The 19,553-nt window shown below is 30.5% G+C and overlaps 1 protein-coding gene across 2 annotated transcripts; it reads right to left on the reverse strand.

Moving 5' to 3' along the window:
- Nucleotides 1-4,267: 4,267 nt before the first annotated feature.
- LOC134714910 (nuclear receptor subfamily 2 group F member 1-A-like) lies at nt 4,268-17,290 on the reverse strand. Of its 2 annotated transcripts, none has more exons than XM_063576608.1 (4): nt 16,233-17,290; nt 14,351-14,878; nt 13,501-13,551; nt 4,268-6,135 (listed from the first exon to the last, which is right to left on the reverse strand). In XM_063576608.1, exons 1-4 carry the CDS (start codon nt 16,792-16,794, stop codon nt 5,861-5,863), a joined length of 1,416 nt encoding a protein of 471 aa, XP_063432678.1. In that variant the 5' UTR covers nt 16,795-17,290; the 3' UTR covers nt 4,268-5,860. The 2 variants fall into 2 exon arrangements, with proteins under 2 accessions (XP_063432678.1, XP_063432679.1); XM_063576609.1 differs by having other exon boundaries at nt 16,314-17,283.
- Between the last annotated feature and the right edge of the window lie 2,263 nt (nt 17,291-19,553).

A 19,553-nucleotide genomic window follows, 5' to 3' on the forward strand; every position in this document is an offset into this window, starting at 1 on the left:
ATGTTGAACGATTGGGTGAATGTGATTATTTTTAGTCATCATGTAATTTCGTTACATCTTCGTTCATCTTAAGCTTCAGTTTTCGATAATTATGAAGATCTAAATGGCACCGTATGTATTTCAAGAAACAGAAGTTGTGGTGTTCTTGAAACCTAATAGAAGTAATTAATCAAAGTAATTAAGTAATTACTAATACACCAAACATTTCATAACTGACATGGACTTACACCTAAACAAGTTAGCACATATGTCTACAGTGTCTAAGAAAGACACTATAGTAAGGATGTTTAAAAAATTAATTTGAATTAGTTGTATATCGTTCATGGTATACTTAAATGAATGAACTACCGTATAATTACGTCCAGGAACGTAAGGCAGGAAACAATAACTGTGCTTCGGTTCTGCTAACTTTGATTACGGATGTTGATTATCATCATTTCCGAACTAATTGCTGTTCTTGTTTACCCCTCTTGAGCCTCTTGTAACAAGTTAAAATGTATATTGTAAGCGGTTCAACAAGCTTTACAACTTTGCTCTTTTTAATTTTCCCACAGGTTAAATATATATGCAAAGGTTACGCATGATGTGCACATAGGTCTTATGATGTGTTGACTAAATGATATAAGAAAACGAAGAGGTACTCGTGGGAAAATTGTCTGATAGACAAGTTTAAATTTGTAATGTTTCCCTAAAACGCATTGACTATCGTACAAACATAATGAATACTTCCTCTACTATTTTTGTTGTTGTTAAATAACGTTACTAAAGGTGTATTAAAATCCCTTTGATCCTATCTCAAATACCTTTCTGGAGTTTGTTAACCTTAGCCAAATTGATCTGTCCTGGTAGTAGCCCCTGTAAATGAAGATCGACCTGTCTGATGAATGTACCATATGTTAGTATGACATAACTATTCAAACCACTAAACCCTCGTCATGCATTGCATTAGAATTTTATAGGTTTTACCATAAAATTATTTCTTCGTTGACTGTTTACTATTACATAAAGTTCAAGTTAGTAATGACATTTTGACTGCATGGTTACCCTTTGAAAGGCCTTATTAATGCAGAAATGAGATGATATAACTAGATTAAGGGAATATTTAGATAGTGTGATAAGTGATTCAAGTACTGGGATTTTAAAAGATAAAACTTTATACTGATAAAAATGCAACCACTGACATTGAAATCCAACCTCTTCAAATCGACATACAAATATTTATTAAGAATGATCATCACAAGGGTTGTCGATTAATATCTTCTCGTTTCTTTTAATATACAAATCTGAAAGTAGCATGCACTTTTGTGAATTATACCGGCACAGACATGTATGATTTTTGGAACACCTTGTTTGATATTAAATATTAAAGTTAATTCGGTATACCTTATTGCAACTGAAACTAAATTCTGAATTGAAAACTTGTGCAAGACCAGACATCTCAGACTGGCGAAGCTTGTCGGGGTCGATGACCAAATATATGATTAAGATTAATAATTCTTGCACTTGCAGGACTTCTGCCGTTTTGTAAGTTCATTGAAGATACACAAAAGATAGACATATAAGCAATGACACTCACACCACATCTTCCTATGTATAATGACACAGTATAACGGAATTAGGGTGTTTTAGGACAATTTCTGTACCATTAGACTGTTAGACTGTAAAAATAATATATATATATATATGAACAGCGACTACAACTGAGCTGCTATAACGAACAAATTTCTGAACAAGCAAATCGGACAGGGCATTTAACAACTTCAAGAAGGACACATGTTTTGTTCATTCGACTCTCCCCCTTTTTAGTTTAGTCTCGTTGTCTGGTTTTGTAGGGTGTTACATATGTTAAATAGATTTGGGAAGTAATCTGTTTATTTCATTTATTCATTATTATATATCTTCCAAAGTAGAAATCTTCTCAATTGATTATTTGATATTTGACTTGAAAATCTGTCGGAAATGTTATTTTTATAATATTATGATAAAAACTGCATGATGTTACTGTGATCAATGTATGTAATCATTAATTAAATACGTAAAGCAAAACAAATTAAAATCCAATCATCTTCGCTCAGTTAAGAGGCTATACAGCTGATCTTACACAAATGTCACTTGGCATCAAGTTAAAAAACAATAAAGATCTTAAAGGTTCCTGACAACATTTGGCCTTTATTGTATCTGCTGTTACATAATGTCTGCATGTCGTGGCAGAATAAATAATTACAGATGACAAAGAAAGATATTCATAGAATATATATATATATAATTGACAAAGGAGATTGTACAGAAAGAAAATATATCATGACCTACAATTATAGTTGCAAGAAGAAAAAATAACACTTGATTTAACAGCAAAATTTAATATTGAATTATTTTGCAAAATATATCCGCCCATATGTTTTATGTCGATATTTTAATCTCATTAGAAATACTGTGTTCACATTATCAGACATATTACAAAACAGATGTAAGAACTTAATACATACACATGCAGCCCAAAAAGTCACATGTTCATAAATTACTTTATGCAAATAACATGTTATAGTACTTTTTGATGTTTATGGCTCATCACAATTCTGTTTAACTTTTCAATTAGTTGAATTTTTATAAGAGTGCTTTGTAGGTTTTTCTATTCTCCTTTTGGTTTGGTTTGGAGAGGGGATGGGGTGCTACCGGATAGTACTTTTAACTTATTAGGCAGTTAAGGAGATTAGTATGATTTTATTTTAAAAGAATAAAACCACACTTGTTTCTATTAATGCTGAATTTGCTGTATTCAAAGCACTCATTTATAATGCAAAATATTAACCTCCCACAAAGTTTCAGAATTTTAATGTATTATCTTTTGCTTTTAGAGTTATTTAACATACATGGAGGATTTTCAACTTTTAATATTTCCCTTTTAATCTTAAATGCAAGCCAAAGTTTCAATAATTCTCGTCTTACATGGACTTTTCTAATTTAGGAATTTTATCAGAAATTCATTGTTCTTGAAGACAAGATATGAATACACTTAAGACTTTAATATTGTACAATTTCAAAAGTCTTTAACCTTTCCTTCTGTTCTCCTCAGATAAAACACAAAAGATCAAGTTATTTTTATAACTTAAGCTAACCAATTATAACTTGTAAATAAAGAAGTTGAAAGAAAATTGAATAATTAAGTGTCATTTTGTATAAACTATGGATTTCCATGGAACAAAAAAACTGCCCATCTGTCCTTCAAAAAAACTAATCTCTGACCAAATGGAGACCCATTTTTTATGGATTATTAGCCAATACTGAATGGAAAATGAAAACACTTTACGCAAATCAAAAATAATTTGTTTCGTTAATGTAAATTTACATATCTAAAAATAGATAATAACCCAATTAGTATTCTGAGTGAACACCATACTTCCACGGAAATATCTGTGCTAATGAAGACATGCATATTCTAATTATGAATAATATTTTAAACATTGTCATTTTTTGTCTCCTTTGAAACGATTTCCGACATAAATGTATTATTGACTTTTCATCTCCTCCTTTTTAAGTGTTTTCTTAACACGATCACAATTACTCAGCTACAAATGAATTGTGTTAGCATGCATTGTGTTGTGGTTTGTGGTTTAGTGACCACATCTTTTCTCTAAGGATCTCTATTGGTTTCTCAAGAGATGCATCTTAATGATCAAAATTCAAACCAAAACATCAAATTAAATGTTATTTGTGTAATTTTTTAATCCTCTGTATAATGTTCTGCTAGTGAAGGTCCATCATGATTGGAAGATAGATGTTTCGTTGTTTAATTAGATTTCCACATTTAATCATCGTTTTTTCAGAGTTGGTGGTCACATTTAAATACATTTTTTTAAGCGTATGGTGCTGCAATAATCATGCATTTGTATGCATCTTATTTGATTTTTTATAATTTTTTACAAATGGTTATAACGGTATCGCCTTTACCATTGCGTTAAAGACTGCATATGGGTATTTGGTATCGTTAAGCATTAGTATGTTTGACGATTTGTATTCATAAACTGTGTCATATACATGTACACCTGTCCGATATGCTAATTGTGTGGTATAGTTTGTCGAGATGCTTTAATATACTTCAGTTACACCATTATAGAAAACGATTACTTAGTAGAGCAACGTCTTTGTGATAGCTCAGTAATGAGGAGTTAGTTGTGATTTTTATTTTGAAAAGTCGACATCATAACTTTTTAGTTAATCAAACAAATGAAGCTAGCCATACAAGAAGAGAAAAACAATAAAACATATATATGTTTACAACACTTTAATTAAATTTTAAGCAATGGATAAATTGTGGTGTCTGAGACACCTACACAACACTTGACAATAATGTCACATATAGCAAAACACGTAACATAGTCATTGCCTAAACAAGGGAGATAACCACTTTGGTTTAATCTTATCTGGTGAACACAACTTCAACAGCTTAGAGCTGTTCTTTTTATATATAAGTTCTTGGAATGCATGTTTAAAACTACCTTGTCAGAGCAACTTTTAATTCCTCTCTATAGTGACTGTGTACAATATGTTCACTAAGTAAACACTAACATACTCCTCTTAAACTGTTTACTGAGTAAATGTACAAATAAAAAACTGGTTTTGAACCAAAAATAACAAAACAAAACACAAAGACATACATGAATACAAAACACGGCTTGTTTAATTTCTCGTCTCATATTTTTGCCGCAAAGAAAATATCTACAACACTATAAATGACTGGGGTGACTGCATCGCAACACACTAACCTGGAATTGACTACGATCCAAACAGTCTTTTGATTCTAGCTTGTTTAAAATGCAGATAAATTTAAACATAATACTTCCACTTATACAAAAGATTCACATGATTTTTAAATAGAGTGAACTGTGTTAGTTGAAGAATAATAATTTCTAGTGGACTTATTTATATAAGTCACTTTATATTGTGAATTATAAACATTTGCCTTATATTTAAAATTTTGTAGCTATTCTAGTAACAATGTGTCAAAACACTTTAACTATAAGGAACCATATTTGATATGGATAAATTTAATCTGCATTTCAACCAATTAGACTCTGGTTTACAACCTAAATGTATAAATGAATGATTACAATGCTTTGTAAAAATGAATATGCATTTTGCAACGGTTTACATTGTTTGTAAGCTGCCCTGCAATGTTAACACTCAGATTTTAGAACTTGTGTGTAGTTCTCGGTTAAATAATGTTATTATGATAGCACTAAAAGGTAAATATAAAATGATATTCAAACAAAATAAATGATATAGCAAAACAAATTATCTTTCTGCAAATGGATACTGCTAGTAAACAAAAGCAATTATTAGGAAGCACGTTTGCTGCCCATTTCTCCTAGGTTGCCATCATTGAAGTCCACGTTAGCAACCAATATGCCTTATATATGCGTATTTGGAATAAAGTTCTTCATTATGCATTAATGTAAAACAACACAATATTATCTTATACAAAACCAAAAAAAAATCATCAATAATCTAAAGTATGTTGAACTTAAAAAAAAGATTATATTAATCAACAACTCAAAATTTGTAACAACATTTCGTTTGACAGAAAGACTAGGTTGAGTTTTTACTTGTTGCTATTCTGAACCATGTAAATACAATATTTTTTGAGAATAAATGTGTTTTTTTTTATTTAACTTCTTGAGAATATTTACGGACATTTGCCTTAGCTCCAAGAATATACATTCAAAATATATATAGATGTTCAATTCTGATAAAATTTATAGCCTTTCTATTATGTGTAAAAATAAAATTGTAGAGGGCAAAATGTAACCTTGACAATCGTACATCCATGGTTCACAATCAACAACATATCAATCTTTTATAGTCATTGTAGTGGCATATATGGCCAGTTGAATGAGCCTCCACTTAAAAGCATGTCTCTGATTAATGTCTCTATTGGTGTCTTCCCAACTAATCTAACAAAAAATAACTGCTCAATTACTTGTGAACTGACAGTCCTTAGAGACGGAAGTCGGAGGAGTAGTTTACCAAATCTTGTTGGTTGGTTTGGGTACTGACTCCGTACATATTCCTCTAGGGCACACTGTGATTTCTCTTGAATACTGTCAACGTGGTTCATATCAGTTAGTCCGCAGGTATCTGAAAAATAAACAACGTCATAAATATACAAACCTCAATAAAGTGAAGCTATTTATTTATAATTATATGCATTATATTTATATCAGATCATTGGGTAATACATCGACATAATATTGGAACTAACTTAGAAATTCCAAACTATTCCAAACCTGTGAGAGCTGCTATAATACAATGTTTATTCGATATGATGTCAAAATAGTATGCATCACCTTATTCTTTTTTTCTTTTTCTTTTTTCTTTTTTTTTCTATTGTTTTTTTTTATTTGTTTTAATGTGATAGCTCATGTATTTTTTCATTAGCATATGCTTTTTTTGATAATCGTTGTCTTTTTTTTTTAAATGTATATATATTTCAATAAAAAACATTTGTCAAAAAAACATTGTGTTTTCTCAATACGTTTTGCTCTGCCATGACATCCGGTATAAAATAAACAAGTACTTTTGTGCAGTGTCGACCTTAAAGGTAAAATGATTACACATGGAGTCATATATTTCTCCTTAATAGCTTAGATTATGGAATAGATTTGAATATTATGAAACCAGTTTTTACGATTGATTGTTCATATATTGTAAACGGTTCATTTAATTATATATAATAACGACACACTGCAGACATCACAGATTTTATTCTTAACTATATACAATCGTGAAATGAGATATGATTTTAAATTCGTAATATATGATATATATAGACTGACATTTCTATTTGTCTGCATTGATAGTTTTTATTTAACTAGCAATTAAGGTTTATAGGCGAAACACCCTTCTTATTAAATATTCAAGCCTGTATGTGTTATCAGTTTATGTTAAAATTATCAGTCTGGGCACGGGGTGCATATTTTGAAAAGCAGAAGGCGTGACCCGGGACGCATCTGTGAACAATATTCTTTTGAATTTAAATCTGATCTTTGTAAGCATAACATTACTTCAGAATTAACGAGGTGGAAACTTTTGTGAAAAAGATCAGCCGCCATTTAATACCCATGTGGTGGCCTGCCTTTGGGGCGAGTCATGGGCAATTTCATTAATGTTGCTTCCTTGTGGAGCAGATGAAAGTCAGAACGTTGTTTCTACTAAAGACTAAACAGTAAGATTAAAGGTTTGTTTTGTGATCACAGCTGAATGCAAGTCCTGCATTACTTATGATCAATGATTTGACCTGTTTTACAAAATAATTTTACTGTTAATTACATGACTGTGTACTCAATAAGTAGTGTTCCCTCCAAATATACATAACATTTACTTGATTATAATTAAGTTTAACAGCGTGTTACTGTACTATACCGACAAGCACATCTTGACTCTCCATTTTCCGTCAACATGAAACATTAATTCCTTTTAAACTTTGTCGTTTTTCATTACGCTTTGTCTTGTATTTCAATCAATGCTTCATAAGCAATCAAATACAAGGAATTGACAATTGATTAGTTTAATTATCAATAAATAAATTTAAGCGACTTTTAGAGAAAATTGAACGACAAACGAACAGTGCCATTTTGACACACGATCCGATTGCACAATGTATAATGGCCCTGTCGATCCGCGCACCTGATTGTTTAGTTAATCCTGCCGTTACAAGAACAACTTCCGTAAATAGTGTTAGTGATAAATCAAGTAATTAACTCCCTTTGTGGAGTTCTTATCTTTTATATTGTGATGCAATTTGTACCGTTGACTCTGTAACCGTTCCCCGATAATCCGATAATAGCTGGCATTGCGTATCATAACCACTCGCTAAACATTGTCACTAAATTGTAAAATATTTCTTTTCCGAGGAAGCTAGGGTCGGGATCGATCGCTTAGGCAACAAATGATCAATCAAAACTGACGGAAAAATAATACCAAACATGACCTTCTTATAATACCTTTTAACATTAAACTTGAACCAAGCTTTGATCAAGTTTTTCTATGATTACTGTTTAATGACGCTATTAATTTTATGTTTGAATCAATGCAATTCATTTAGCACTGGTTAAGGTAAGGATGGATGAGCGTTTTATGCTAAAGTTGCACAAAAAGGTCCGTTTTAATTTTCGTTTTATTATTATGTATGCAGCATGTGTTGCATGTTAATGTACCTTTAAGAGCTTTAGCTAATGTCTAGAAAACATATCAAGGGATGAAAGGGAACCTAACTATATTAAATTATTGACATTATGTATAAATATTGTATAAATACTTTATAAAATGTGGAAAGTCTAAGTGATAGGTCAAATAGTATATAAATACAAGGAAAATTATGATAACAGATATACTAAAGCTCAGTTTTTCGGGGGGGGGGGAAATATAACCAACACTCACTTTCCTTTTATTGACACCAATAGATTCGGAACTTTTAATGAATTTTTATATCGTACTAACATTGATTTCCTTAGAGTTCGGTACATATGTTATTAATTCCCAATATTCCTACTAAGTATTTAAAATGTACATATAATGATATATTTTACTTTAAAAATGTGAATAATGAATATATTGTTTGAATCAAGCATTTGAAATCTAAAAACTGGGTTAACCTATTGTCAATACGTTGTAAATGCATTGGATCTGTATAACTCTAACATCATGTTCGTTTCAAACCAGATCCACGCATACATCATAATTTGGGTTGGGGTTTTTAATTACTGACTAGATCACATTTAAATATATTCAGACATATGACAGTTGTTTTTAGTTTGTTCCATCGTTTCCTATAGTCCAACGTTTGATTTAGTCAGATCGCATGGACTTCAACCTTTTTGAATTTGACTTAAAAGTTCGGTATTTTTGTAACAACTTTGATATTAATAGAAATAGGTGCATTGACAAAAATCATAGTGTGCTATAAAATAAACATGATTGCTCTTCCTTTAAAAAGTCAGCAATATTTACATTTTCTATTTCATAAAAAGAATATAATAAAATTCTTGTCATCTATCGTATAGTGCATCTTATTCAGAGAGACGTGAAAGGATATTGATTTTTGCTTTATTAAAAAAGACTCGGATGTGTATTGGTGTAAAGTTATCAATTGTAGTCGTGTCAACTAGAATTAGTTCTACATGGAACAAAATGATACTTTATTTTAATGATTTTGTTTTCTTTGTTCATATTGTGGTTTTATGCCTTTACAACTCATTTCACAGACGTTTAGGATAATTTCCCGAGATAATATTTAAAACTTCGCCATTTTGCTGTTAAAACTATGATCTTTAATTAAAACTTGAAAAGCATGAAATATTAGTGTTATTGTGATTATCCGAACCAGTACACTTGTGAATAAAAAAACTAATTTGAACAGGGTTGCTCAGGAGAGAATTGAAGGAGTAATTCTTGCTATGAGGAAAATTATTTCATTATTTATTAAATTATTGTTGAATATTTCAAAAAGTTTTAAAGATAATTGATCAGTTCATGTGTATGCTTATTGATAAAGTGAACGTTTGTCTATGATTGGTGAGGTTTTGGGTGTCTCTTTTCTTTTCCTTTTTTATATGAAACATCACATCTACGAGATGGTTCCAGGAGTTGCTGATTGTACGTTAACAAATGTTGTATACTTCCTAATGAATTACTGAAAAGGGTTCAACTTCTGTGGGTCTACCAGGACTGAAAAGGGGAAGATTTTGGGACATTTGATTAGTTTTGTAAAAAAAAAAATAAGGATATATTGAAATTCTTTATAGAAATTCAAATTCAAACATACATAAAAGTCCTTCCTAGTTTTCTTCAAAGGAATGTTACATTTTTAAAATGTATCAATATTTTACTTTCATTCTGATTAGCGGTATAACATTATTTTACAAATTCGTTAAACATTTTCTTCTCGTTTCATCTTCCTGGTTAAAGATAATTTTACACTTTGACCAACTTATTGGCCTATTGTTTAAATTTTAAATATAGTTTGACGTCATGCTTAAATACAAAATGTTAATCCCGGTATCTATGATGAGACAATTTACATTTTGTACGACTTGGTTGTAACTTCAATGCACACGTACAAGAAATACACAAAAATTAAAACAGCATGTTCGTTGTAATATAGTCTAATCTTTGTATTTAGACGATTTATTTCCTGTTCATTGAAACTATTCAACTCAAATTATAAGACATTTTTACAAAACAACTTTGCATATTAGAATGTTTCCTTCTATATGTATTGTCTCTTATTTAAAATCTTTATTTTGAAAGTTATGCACATGATATTATTTGATATGTGCTTAATATAATTCTATAAAATTTTATTTTTAGATCAAGTTTTAAACGAACTGATAATATTTGAATTAAATAAACATCTAACCCGTTGGAACCTTATTTTACACACACAAAAACTTATCTCCATGTTTAAATTGTCGACCTATTTAACACTTCAAAAACTGCATAAACACATATCTAAATGTGCAGTCAGATGTCTGCATTATAAAAGATATTTTAATGTTGGCGCAATTACTGCAGTTTCAAGCACTCCCTGCCGAATATTTATCCCGTCAAGAAAAACATTACATATGTTTAGTAATACAAATATTTAACCCGAAAATCTATCTGACAGCTCACAGTTGGACATAGAAAGAAGGTGATGAAAACTATTTTACATTAAACAACTTATATTTAGTAAACTGTAGTAATTTGTCAACAATTTATTTATACCTACTTTCAAACAAAGAGCGGCATAGATTTACAAAATACAAAGTCTGCCTTGATCTTCAAGGTGGATTCACAAGTAACAAATGTTTTCATTCATAGAAAGTCTTTTCATGTGTGAAATATTACACAGACTAAAAAGAAATTTGTTTAGGTAATTATATAAGTTTAACATATGGTAGCTGCTTATGAAGTTAAAGGAGGAAGGTTCTCTGCCATCTTGACCTTAAGTGCACCATTCTTCCTTGTCAACAGTTCAACTCTGACATAACATCGCTCACGTAATCGTCAAGAAGAGATGTATTTTAGTTGCATATCTGGACCTATGCCAAACAGTCAGATGTGCCTCAGAGCAATTTGCACTATGTGTATGAAACTATAAACATTGCACATTGCTTAAAAAATCAGTGCCTAACTAAAACGTCGCCTGAGAATTCATTATGTCTACTAATTTCAGTTCTGCTTACTAAAAATTTCTTTCAAACACACTGTCAATCTATTATAATATTCCTTTGTAATTTTAAACTCCTCAATATTAAGTAATCAACGTTTACATATTATGTGTACTACATTCGTACGTACATTTTGTTATTAATATTCGTTTGTACATTTGGTTAGAGAAACATGTATATATGTTTATAATAAATGTTGAATAAATCAATTATAGATTGATAGTTGTTTTGTTGAAAACGCCGAGCTTCTATAACAGTAGAACCCATCACTGAATTGTTTCAATTTGACCGGTTCAAATTTCTTGATGACCGTCGACAAAAGTATTAGAAACTGAAAGACTTCTTATGTGTTTTATTATCCTTATATGATATTCCAAAACACAAATTCATCGATATCAAACGGAAGAATTACTGAACGGAAGAATTGCTTTTCAAATCAAATATTTGTAGAATTATTTCAAACAATACACAATTGGTAAATGATAATTGAGATACTATATATGAAACTAAATTGAATCTTTTGAAATAAAGTGAAATGAACACTGACATTTATAACCTGTAATTTATTAAGATTGATTCAGAATCTATTGGTCACAGCCCATTGCCAGTCCATTTAATGGTCATTCTAATTGACGGACAGCCATGAAATGTACCGAGAAAATCCAAATTAAATAAAATCTTCATGTGTCATTCAAAATCATCGATGATCAAGGGGTTGTCTGAGGAATCTGAGATGACTTTGATTTCTACTTGTAAATCTGTTGTCCTCTTAATAGTAAAAGACATAAAAACAGATTTTTCCAAATCATTCTTCATTTTATAGTAATAATTCTATTTTACAGTAATTAGGGGCTTTGATGTCTCATTTCTGGTCAGTATATTGAATCGCTGACTTTCAATGTTTATTTATTTCGTTAAATATTAGTTGAAAAAGAAAGAGTGGAGTGAAGATAATGAATTAATAAATATAAGACTTTTATGTTATTTGCTTACAAAATGTTAAACCTGGTAATTTAGATGAGTTTATATACTGATTTTTTAATTAAAATATAAAACTTTTCATCAGAGATTGAGTAAAGTGTCGATATTTAACAATATATCTTTTTGAATTTTCCTCGGAGCTCAGTATTTCTGTGATTTTACTTTTTTCATGCATTAAAACAAATATAAACTGTCTGTTGGTTAATTTTTTTTATCTGTTATCAGACAATAAAAAATGTGCTTTGTTTTATCAGATAACTAACACTAAATTGTGGAGATAACGCGAGCTACATCGGAAACCATGCTCCTGTTAACATGCTATGATTGTCATGGTTAAAAACCGTGGGAACATTTATATCAATCAGACTTTCATTTCGATTTTATCAATTGAATATTTGTCTTTTTTCAATTAATAGTTTTGCTCATTTGTGCAACAGTAAATGAATCTAAATTCTAATTATCAAACATTTTAGTGCAGCATATGCATCCCCAACACATCAGTAATATACATTTAGAAAGTTTATTTTGTAAAAGGCTCTCTTCATGAAATAGAAACAATATTCTATTAAAAAATGTCATTATGAAAACTTTTTAGACACAAATAAATTTAAAATTTCCATGGCATGTAGCAGATTTTAAATTTTCTTATTAGATCTACAGGAACTGTTCAATAAATAGTAAAATACATTCTGCAGAGAAGTATATAATTTACTATGACATCTTCATTTCTTTTCTAATTATTGAAAATTTCCTAAAATTTTATATCATTGTCCATTTCATCGTTAAATATATGTTTCCACAACAAACAAAACAAGAGTAAATACATTAGTGCTTAAATTTGTTTCTATATCTATACAATTAACGAACAGTTTTCCAAAGACAACCGTTTCAAATCCCTTCATGTAAAACAATACATCTATGAGAATTTATGTAAAAAAAAATTACCAGCGGTTTACAACCGTTGCCTTTTTTTAACCAAGCCGTGTTGCAGATCCATTAAAATTCATAAGGCAAAGTTTAATATTCTTTGATTATTTTTTTATACTTTTTATTGAACAATATCTGTTAATTAATATTAACTTTTAGAACAGCTTCCATTCTTCATATTTGTTTTTAAATGAGATGCTCTTATAATTTAATTATTAGACCTAAAATCTACAATATAACATGTTAGATGAAGGTTACAATGACACAAAGATTGAAACAAATATACTCTATTATTTATAACCGAATATGTTTAGTTCAACTATCTATATTCGAACAGCTAGTTCTATTGAAAAACTACAATAGTAAAAACAATGAAAATACTCACTGTAACCATTCATAGAGTGCCTTTGGGACGGAACTGACTCAGGTTTTCGATCTAAAATTTCATAAAAATTATACTTTAAAAAATGCATGTATTTAACATTATTGTCATACAAATTCACAAAAGACAATAGTTACTAACAAAGAAATCAAAAACCTCAAATCGAAAATAACAGCACCATATTTAAAACGACCAAAAGACGAACATCAGTTCACATAACTAAATCAAATTACTCATTAATTAAAAATAAATTTGTTATCAGAAGAAACGTTACACTACATTAATAGAAAAGTCAGAAATTAGGCTGAGATAGCGTTCTTTAAATCAGTATATTTATATTAGAATGTTAGTATTTTTTATCAATATAAGTCCCATCTGTTAAATATTTATAAAGGTCAAACACGATTTCTTTTTTAATGTAACGAATTAGTTTTGTCACATATCAGGGCAGAGAAAAATCTGTATTTAGACTTGACGAAAAATTGTCTGAATCACCTCACTGACCATAGACCATTAACTTTAGTGGTCTACAGGTTAACGTTAATTTGTCTGAATCACCTCACTGACCATAGACCATTAACTTTAGTGGTCTACATGTTAACGTTAATTAATGAAGTGCCATAGTTTTATTCATTCAACTTGTCTCTCTAGAAATGTTATATTTCATTTTGGTATAATATGATACTAAATGTCTTTATCATTTTATCTTTTCTATCTTTTATTATTTCAAACAAACCTTGAATGATGAAATTAAAAAACAACTGAAACAATTACACGTTTTTGACCATCACATTACACACAATAAACATGAATAAAGATATATGTTAAAAAATTGTGAAAGTGTTATTCTTACCTGAACTAAAAAGGACTATTGCTTTCAAACAGCTGTACTCGGCTGAATCAACGTGTAGGGCTTTTAATTTTTCCACTTGCTCTTGAAAGATTCTTATGTGGTCCATGAAAGCTACAACTCTATCTGCAGCCATAGGACTGGCATGAAGTCCTGCTGCGGCTAACAACGGTGCCACGTGCAAAGGCATAGAGCACTGTGCCGCATTTAATACAAATAGTTCGCTCCAACTTAGACGGAGTAGAGCTACTTGATCTGTAATCTGCAAGTCGGGAAAAAATGGAATATTGCGAGCCCACTCTACTGCACTGAAAAGCAGTCTGGCTGCAAGTTCACAAATATTCTCAATTCCCATTATATTGTTGGGTTGCATACATTGGCCATACCGAGACGTAGGATAGGGTTCTGCTCTCAATAGCATAGAAATAAAGCTTGAAAGGTACGTATGTCCATTTAATGGAAAGCCATTCTCATATCCCATTTGTCCAGGGAAAGGATGCTGGGTTGGGGGTATTCGTCCTCTTTGGACAGCTGAAAAAAATAGGATATGGTTAATTGTCTGGCTTGGTTAAATAACTACTTAGATTGTTTAGTTTATAAGATTCCTTATTTGTTTTATTTATATGTACAGGTTTTTTTATTTTGTCTCGATGTGTAAACACGTAGATACACATATGTATGTGAAATATGTGACATCTAAATCCCTCAAAATGTCGATAATTTAAATATAAAGTACATAGATGTGCAACTGTTACATGAACGATCAATGATCCTGAAAAGATCTTCGAAAGGTTAATATAGGTCTGACTCATGGCAAATACACACTGCAGATATATACATGCACATGTACTATATAGAACTTGTCAAAATTAACATGTAAAAGTATAACCACATTGAAAAGTTAGGGTTGAGGTCACCTAAGGTTGGTGTGTATTAAATTATAGGTTAGGTGGTTTCAGATAAAAAATAATCAATTCTAATATATAAGACAAAGAAAATGTTGTAAAGATAAGTTTTTTTCAAGAATGTCGTAGCAAATGTTGCATATTGGTAGAAAGATATGTGTCAATACTTGTGAAAAAAGGTATTGGGAAACACCTGCTTTCGGTTTGTCTGGGTCGAGATTAACGATTAAAGGTCACAACGTCACGCACTCAGACGAAAAAATGTCAATAGCGATATTTAAATAAAATGTATTATAAAACTTATACAAATGTAAATAAACCTCGTCTGGCTATTGCATAACTATGACAACATTTGACAAAACTGGTGCAAAACTTTTAAATGAAATCTAATAAATCATTATATGGTAATTTTTTTAGATAAAAATTATTGATGTATTTTAATGGCAAGTGTTAAAAAAGAGGTGGTGTGACGGAAGACTGGTTATTGATAATTAGAGGTAAATGAGGCAAATGTGAAATAAATGTTAAATTAGACAATAAAAATGTAAATAATGCCCGATTTTCATAATGTAAAAGTTATTCACACATAAAGAACATGAATATGACAGGGACAAAAACTCTGACCATCAAACAAAAACATTTAAACAGTTATCCTTATACAGACAGAACATTTATTATAATAAAAGAAGATAAAGGAAATTTTGTTTATCTCTGGACTTTGCGATATCAAGGACACCGACACTGGAAATGTGCAAAGATCATTTAGTTACTTCCTTCTGATCAAATTCAAAATTTTAAAAGAGAAAATAAAATTTAGAAAAATATTCAAAAGATTTTTGTAGTTCATCTTAAGGAATATATATTATTTCTTAAATAATACATATTCCTTTTTTAAGATAAATAACTAAATTTACAAAAAGTAAAATAAAATAAAAATTTAAATTCTAAAAGTGAAAATATGAGAAAACAATGATTTTAACCTTTTGAATAAATTGCGCCAGGCTGGTTGTTGTAAGGGATAACTGAGTAGTAGACTGGGTCGGATGTCGAACGGCACCTACCTTCCCTCCTCATTCCGGACTTCAGACATTTTTTCAGACGACAATACTGACACTGGTTTCGATGGTGTTGGTCAATAGGACAGTTCCGACTTCCTCTACAAGTATAGTTCAAATTTCTCCGAACGGATCGTTTGAAAAAACTTTTGCATCCTTCACAAGTAAATTGTCCATAATGTTTTCCCGAACTTTTGTCACCACAAACAACACATTCTATTTGCTGTTGCTTATTTTCTGGTGTTGATGAACCATTTGTAGATCCGTTTGTGAGCGACATAGAACCATTCGGGGTCGTTTGTTGCGTCTGGGGTGCCGGAGGTCCAGACTGGGTCACTGACGCTGATGATTCCACAATTGCTGATGGAACTGCTGGCACCGATTGGACTGGAGTCTGAGCTGCCGTTGGAGTCGTTGGACCCATGTCTTCAGTTGGATCCCTTGGCCAAGCAGTCACAACATGTGGAGGTGTTCCGTTCAACGCCATTACTAAACACTGCGTTGCATTTATAGTTTAAAATTAGAATGTGCAATGTAAGTCAAAGGTTATGTCACACAAGATGTTACTAATGGTACACTATAACTTTTATAAGAGTATGTCATTTCCAACTTCTTTATTATAAAGTAGTGTTATCCTCTAAAGAATTTCCTTGGTACTCCAAATATTATCATTATTTGTTCTATAGTCCAGGAAGCAACCTTTTGGCATGTGTCGGATCGTAAATATAATCAGAGTCTAAAAGTGTACAGATATTGAAACACTTAGTGACTTGAACGCGGAGTAATCGCGATCTCTTCTCTTGTATGGAGTGGGTGGCCTAGAGGAGTACTCCGTATGGTTTGAACTCTGACACTAGCATTAAAACTAAAGATTTTCAATGGTTGTGTTCCATATAAGGAGTGTGGTGTCATTTAGGTTCATGAAATATATTAGTGAGTGACACATTGCTGTCGTTTGGTCAAAGCCCTCAACCACGGAGGGCATAACCGATGCACTTCAACTGCTTCTCCTATTGGTCGATCGCTTCATTTATTATACACAGCTCGACTGTCAATAATCAATCACGTATTCCTGCGCACACTTTCAGCGACTCGTAATCTGCCCTAGGTCATCAATGTTTTTGGTCCAATCCGTATAGGTTTAGGAGGAGGGAAAATGATTATCGACACGAGAAAGACGACGAGTCAGATTGTTATTGAATAATATTATCCAACATACTACCAACTGCACATACTTGTGTCGTCTGCTAGAACCGAGACATGAGATGACATATTCTATAAACAAAACCAATGTTACAAATCTTAATTAATTTAGTTTTGTCGTTCGCTGTCACATTTATTTAATTATGTTTGTAGCAAACTAGTAGGTTAATAAATAAAATAAGAAGAATTTGTAATATTTTATAAAGCTGTATGTATGACCTTTCCGTTCGGGTTATTTACTTGAATTTCATCGAGACTGCGTCTGATATGTTTGCGTAACATTGCCTCAAATGAGGTCATGACCTGACTCGCTCAGTGTATTAACCTAGCCAGCACTGCAAACTGCTGCACAAATTGCATAATATAATTTTAATACTATTCTGAGGTAAAGATTAAATGAAACGACAGGAAGTATGTATTGAATAATAAGTTTTTACTTCTATTTATTTTATAAAGTGTGCAATGTCGATTCGTATCACCTATTTATCTAAATTTACTTTATGTGCAACGATTCACTTAAGATCAAGACCCGACTCTTGACATTGTTTGACCTAGGGCAGACGATAAGAATATTTTTACATTATCATACAATACCTTATAAATACATAGTATGCATATGGTATTAATAAGTGTTAGTGTGTTCCCATTTTTGATTGTTGGTCGTTTATAAAAATAATTTCTGTTTTGTATAGTTTAATTTTTCTCAATACAAGGAGGAGATTTGATGAATTTAAACTAATATGTATTGACCTTTTCTAATAAAAAATGTGTTTTACAAAGAACCTATTCGATGCAGTTGATATACCCCAAGTATTCGTTTCGTCTGCATTTAAACTATATCAAATTACCAAATGTCACTGGTTTTGAATAGAATTTATGCACATACAGACCCCGGGCTTAACATTTGCAAGCATGACTGAGATAATATAAAAGATTTTCACAACGTGTTTTATGTTGAAATACAAAAAGTATCTATATACCCACGTAAAAACCAGACAACATACAAATTGTCACAAGAAAATCTTATTTTAGCAGTCGCAATCACACCTTTGTCTTACATCTGTGGCATAAATATCAACTGATGTACTTTTTGGATTTCTTTTCTATAAACCGAATCATGTTACAAAATTAAAAGAATTGAAAATTCAGATTGAATTTTTTAATATTAAAATGCAGAGATTATCTCTTTAATTGATTTGGTCAATTTAAACCTGACCGAACATATTTTGATAAATAAAAAAATGTATATATGAATAATTACTCTTTTTGTAACTTTATTTGAGTATTGTAATTATTCTTTATAAAAAAAAGAAGCTTAATAAGGAACAAATATTCGAATAAAAAAATAAGGCGTCTTTGAAGCCTTTCGAATCATAGTTTTAATTGGAATAGATTTTTTAGAGCTAGGTTTGACCTTATAGTAAAATATCTTAGGTAATACGCTACATATTCATTAAAGTAAACAAAATGGTATATTATTGAAAAAGGAAATTTTTAATAATACATTTGAAAGCATATTCAAAAGTTGTTTAACATACAGAACGAGATTTTTTCACATTGAAACAAAACTACTGGATATCGTTCAAAACTGTTAGTCCGTAAAACAAATAAAAGCATAGCAAAATTATAATCACGGAATACAAATGATCTATTAAATTTGAATAAACGTACACCAAATATAAAATGAAGCAATATTTTATAAAACAGTCAGTGTAGTCATAATTGGCAAAATTATCTTTTTCAGAACAATGGTAAATGAAATATAAAAATACACAAGTTTGATAACATTCTATTCATTACTGCTATTCTACAAAATAAAACAATGGTTTCAATTATAAATTAGTCTTCATTTTATATAGAAAAGTAAGAAAAAGGTAAAGTTGAACTCTTAAAATGGATAGTTGACATACTAGCTATAATTAAATTAACTGTTAGGTCTGTCAATGATAAATACGAAATAATTAATACTTAATATAGATTTAAGAAAGAAAGAGGGAGGTGTGTGTGTAAAAAAATATATCCCTCCTAAACTGTAAAGTATAA

Source organism: Mytilus trossulus, chromosome 4, assembly GCF_036588685.1.
Source record: "Mytilus trossulus isolate FHL-02 chromosome 4, PNRI_Mtr1.1.1.hap1, whole genome shotgun sequence".
NCBI classification, from domain to species: Eukaryota; Metazoa; Mollusca; class Bivalvia; order Mytilida; family Mytilidae; genus Mytilus; species Mytilus trossulus.

What these genes read in the sequence shown, in the direction of transcription:
- LOC134714910 (XM_063576608.1), bottom strand. Translation starts at nt 16,794, where the DNA reads ATGGCGTTGAACGGAACACCTCCACATGTTGTGACTGCTTGGCCAAGG. An exon ending in TGGCGCAATTTATTCAAAAG is followed by an intron (nt 14,879 to 16,232) that starts GTTAAAATCATT and finishes TATTTTTTTCAG; the next exon opens with CTGTCCAAAGAGGACGAATA. An exon ending in GCACTCTATGAATGGTTACA is followed by an intron (nt 6,136 to 13,500) that starts GTGAGTATTTTC and finishes TTTATTTTTCAG; the next exon opens with ATACCTGCGGACTAACTGAT.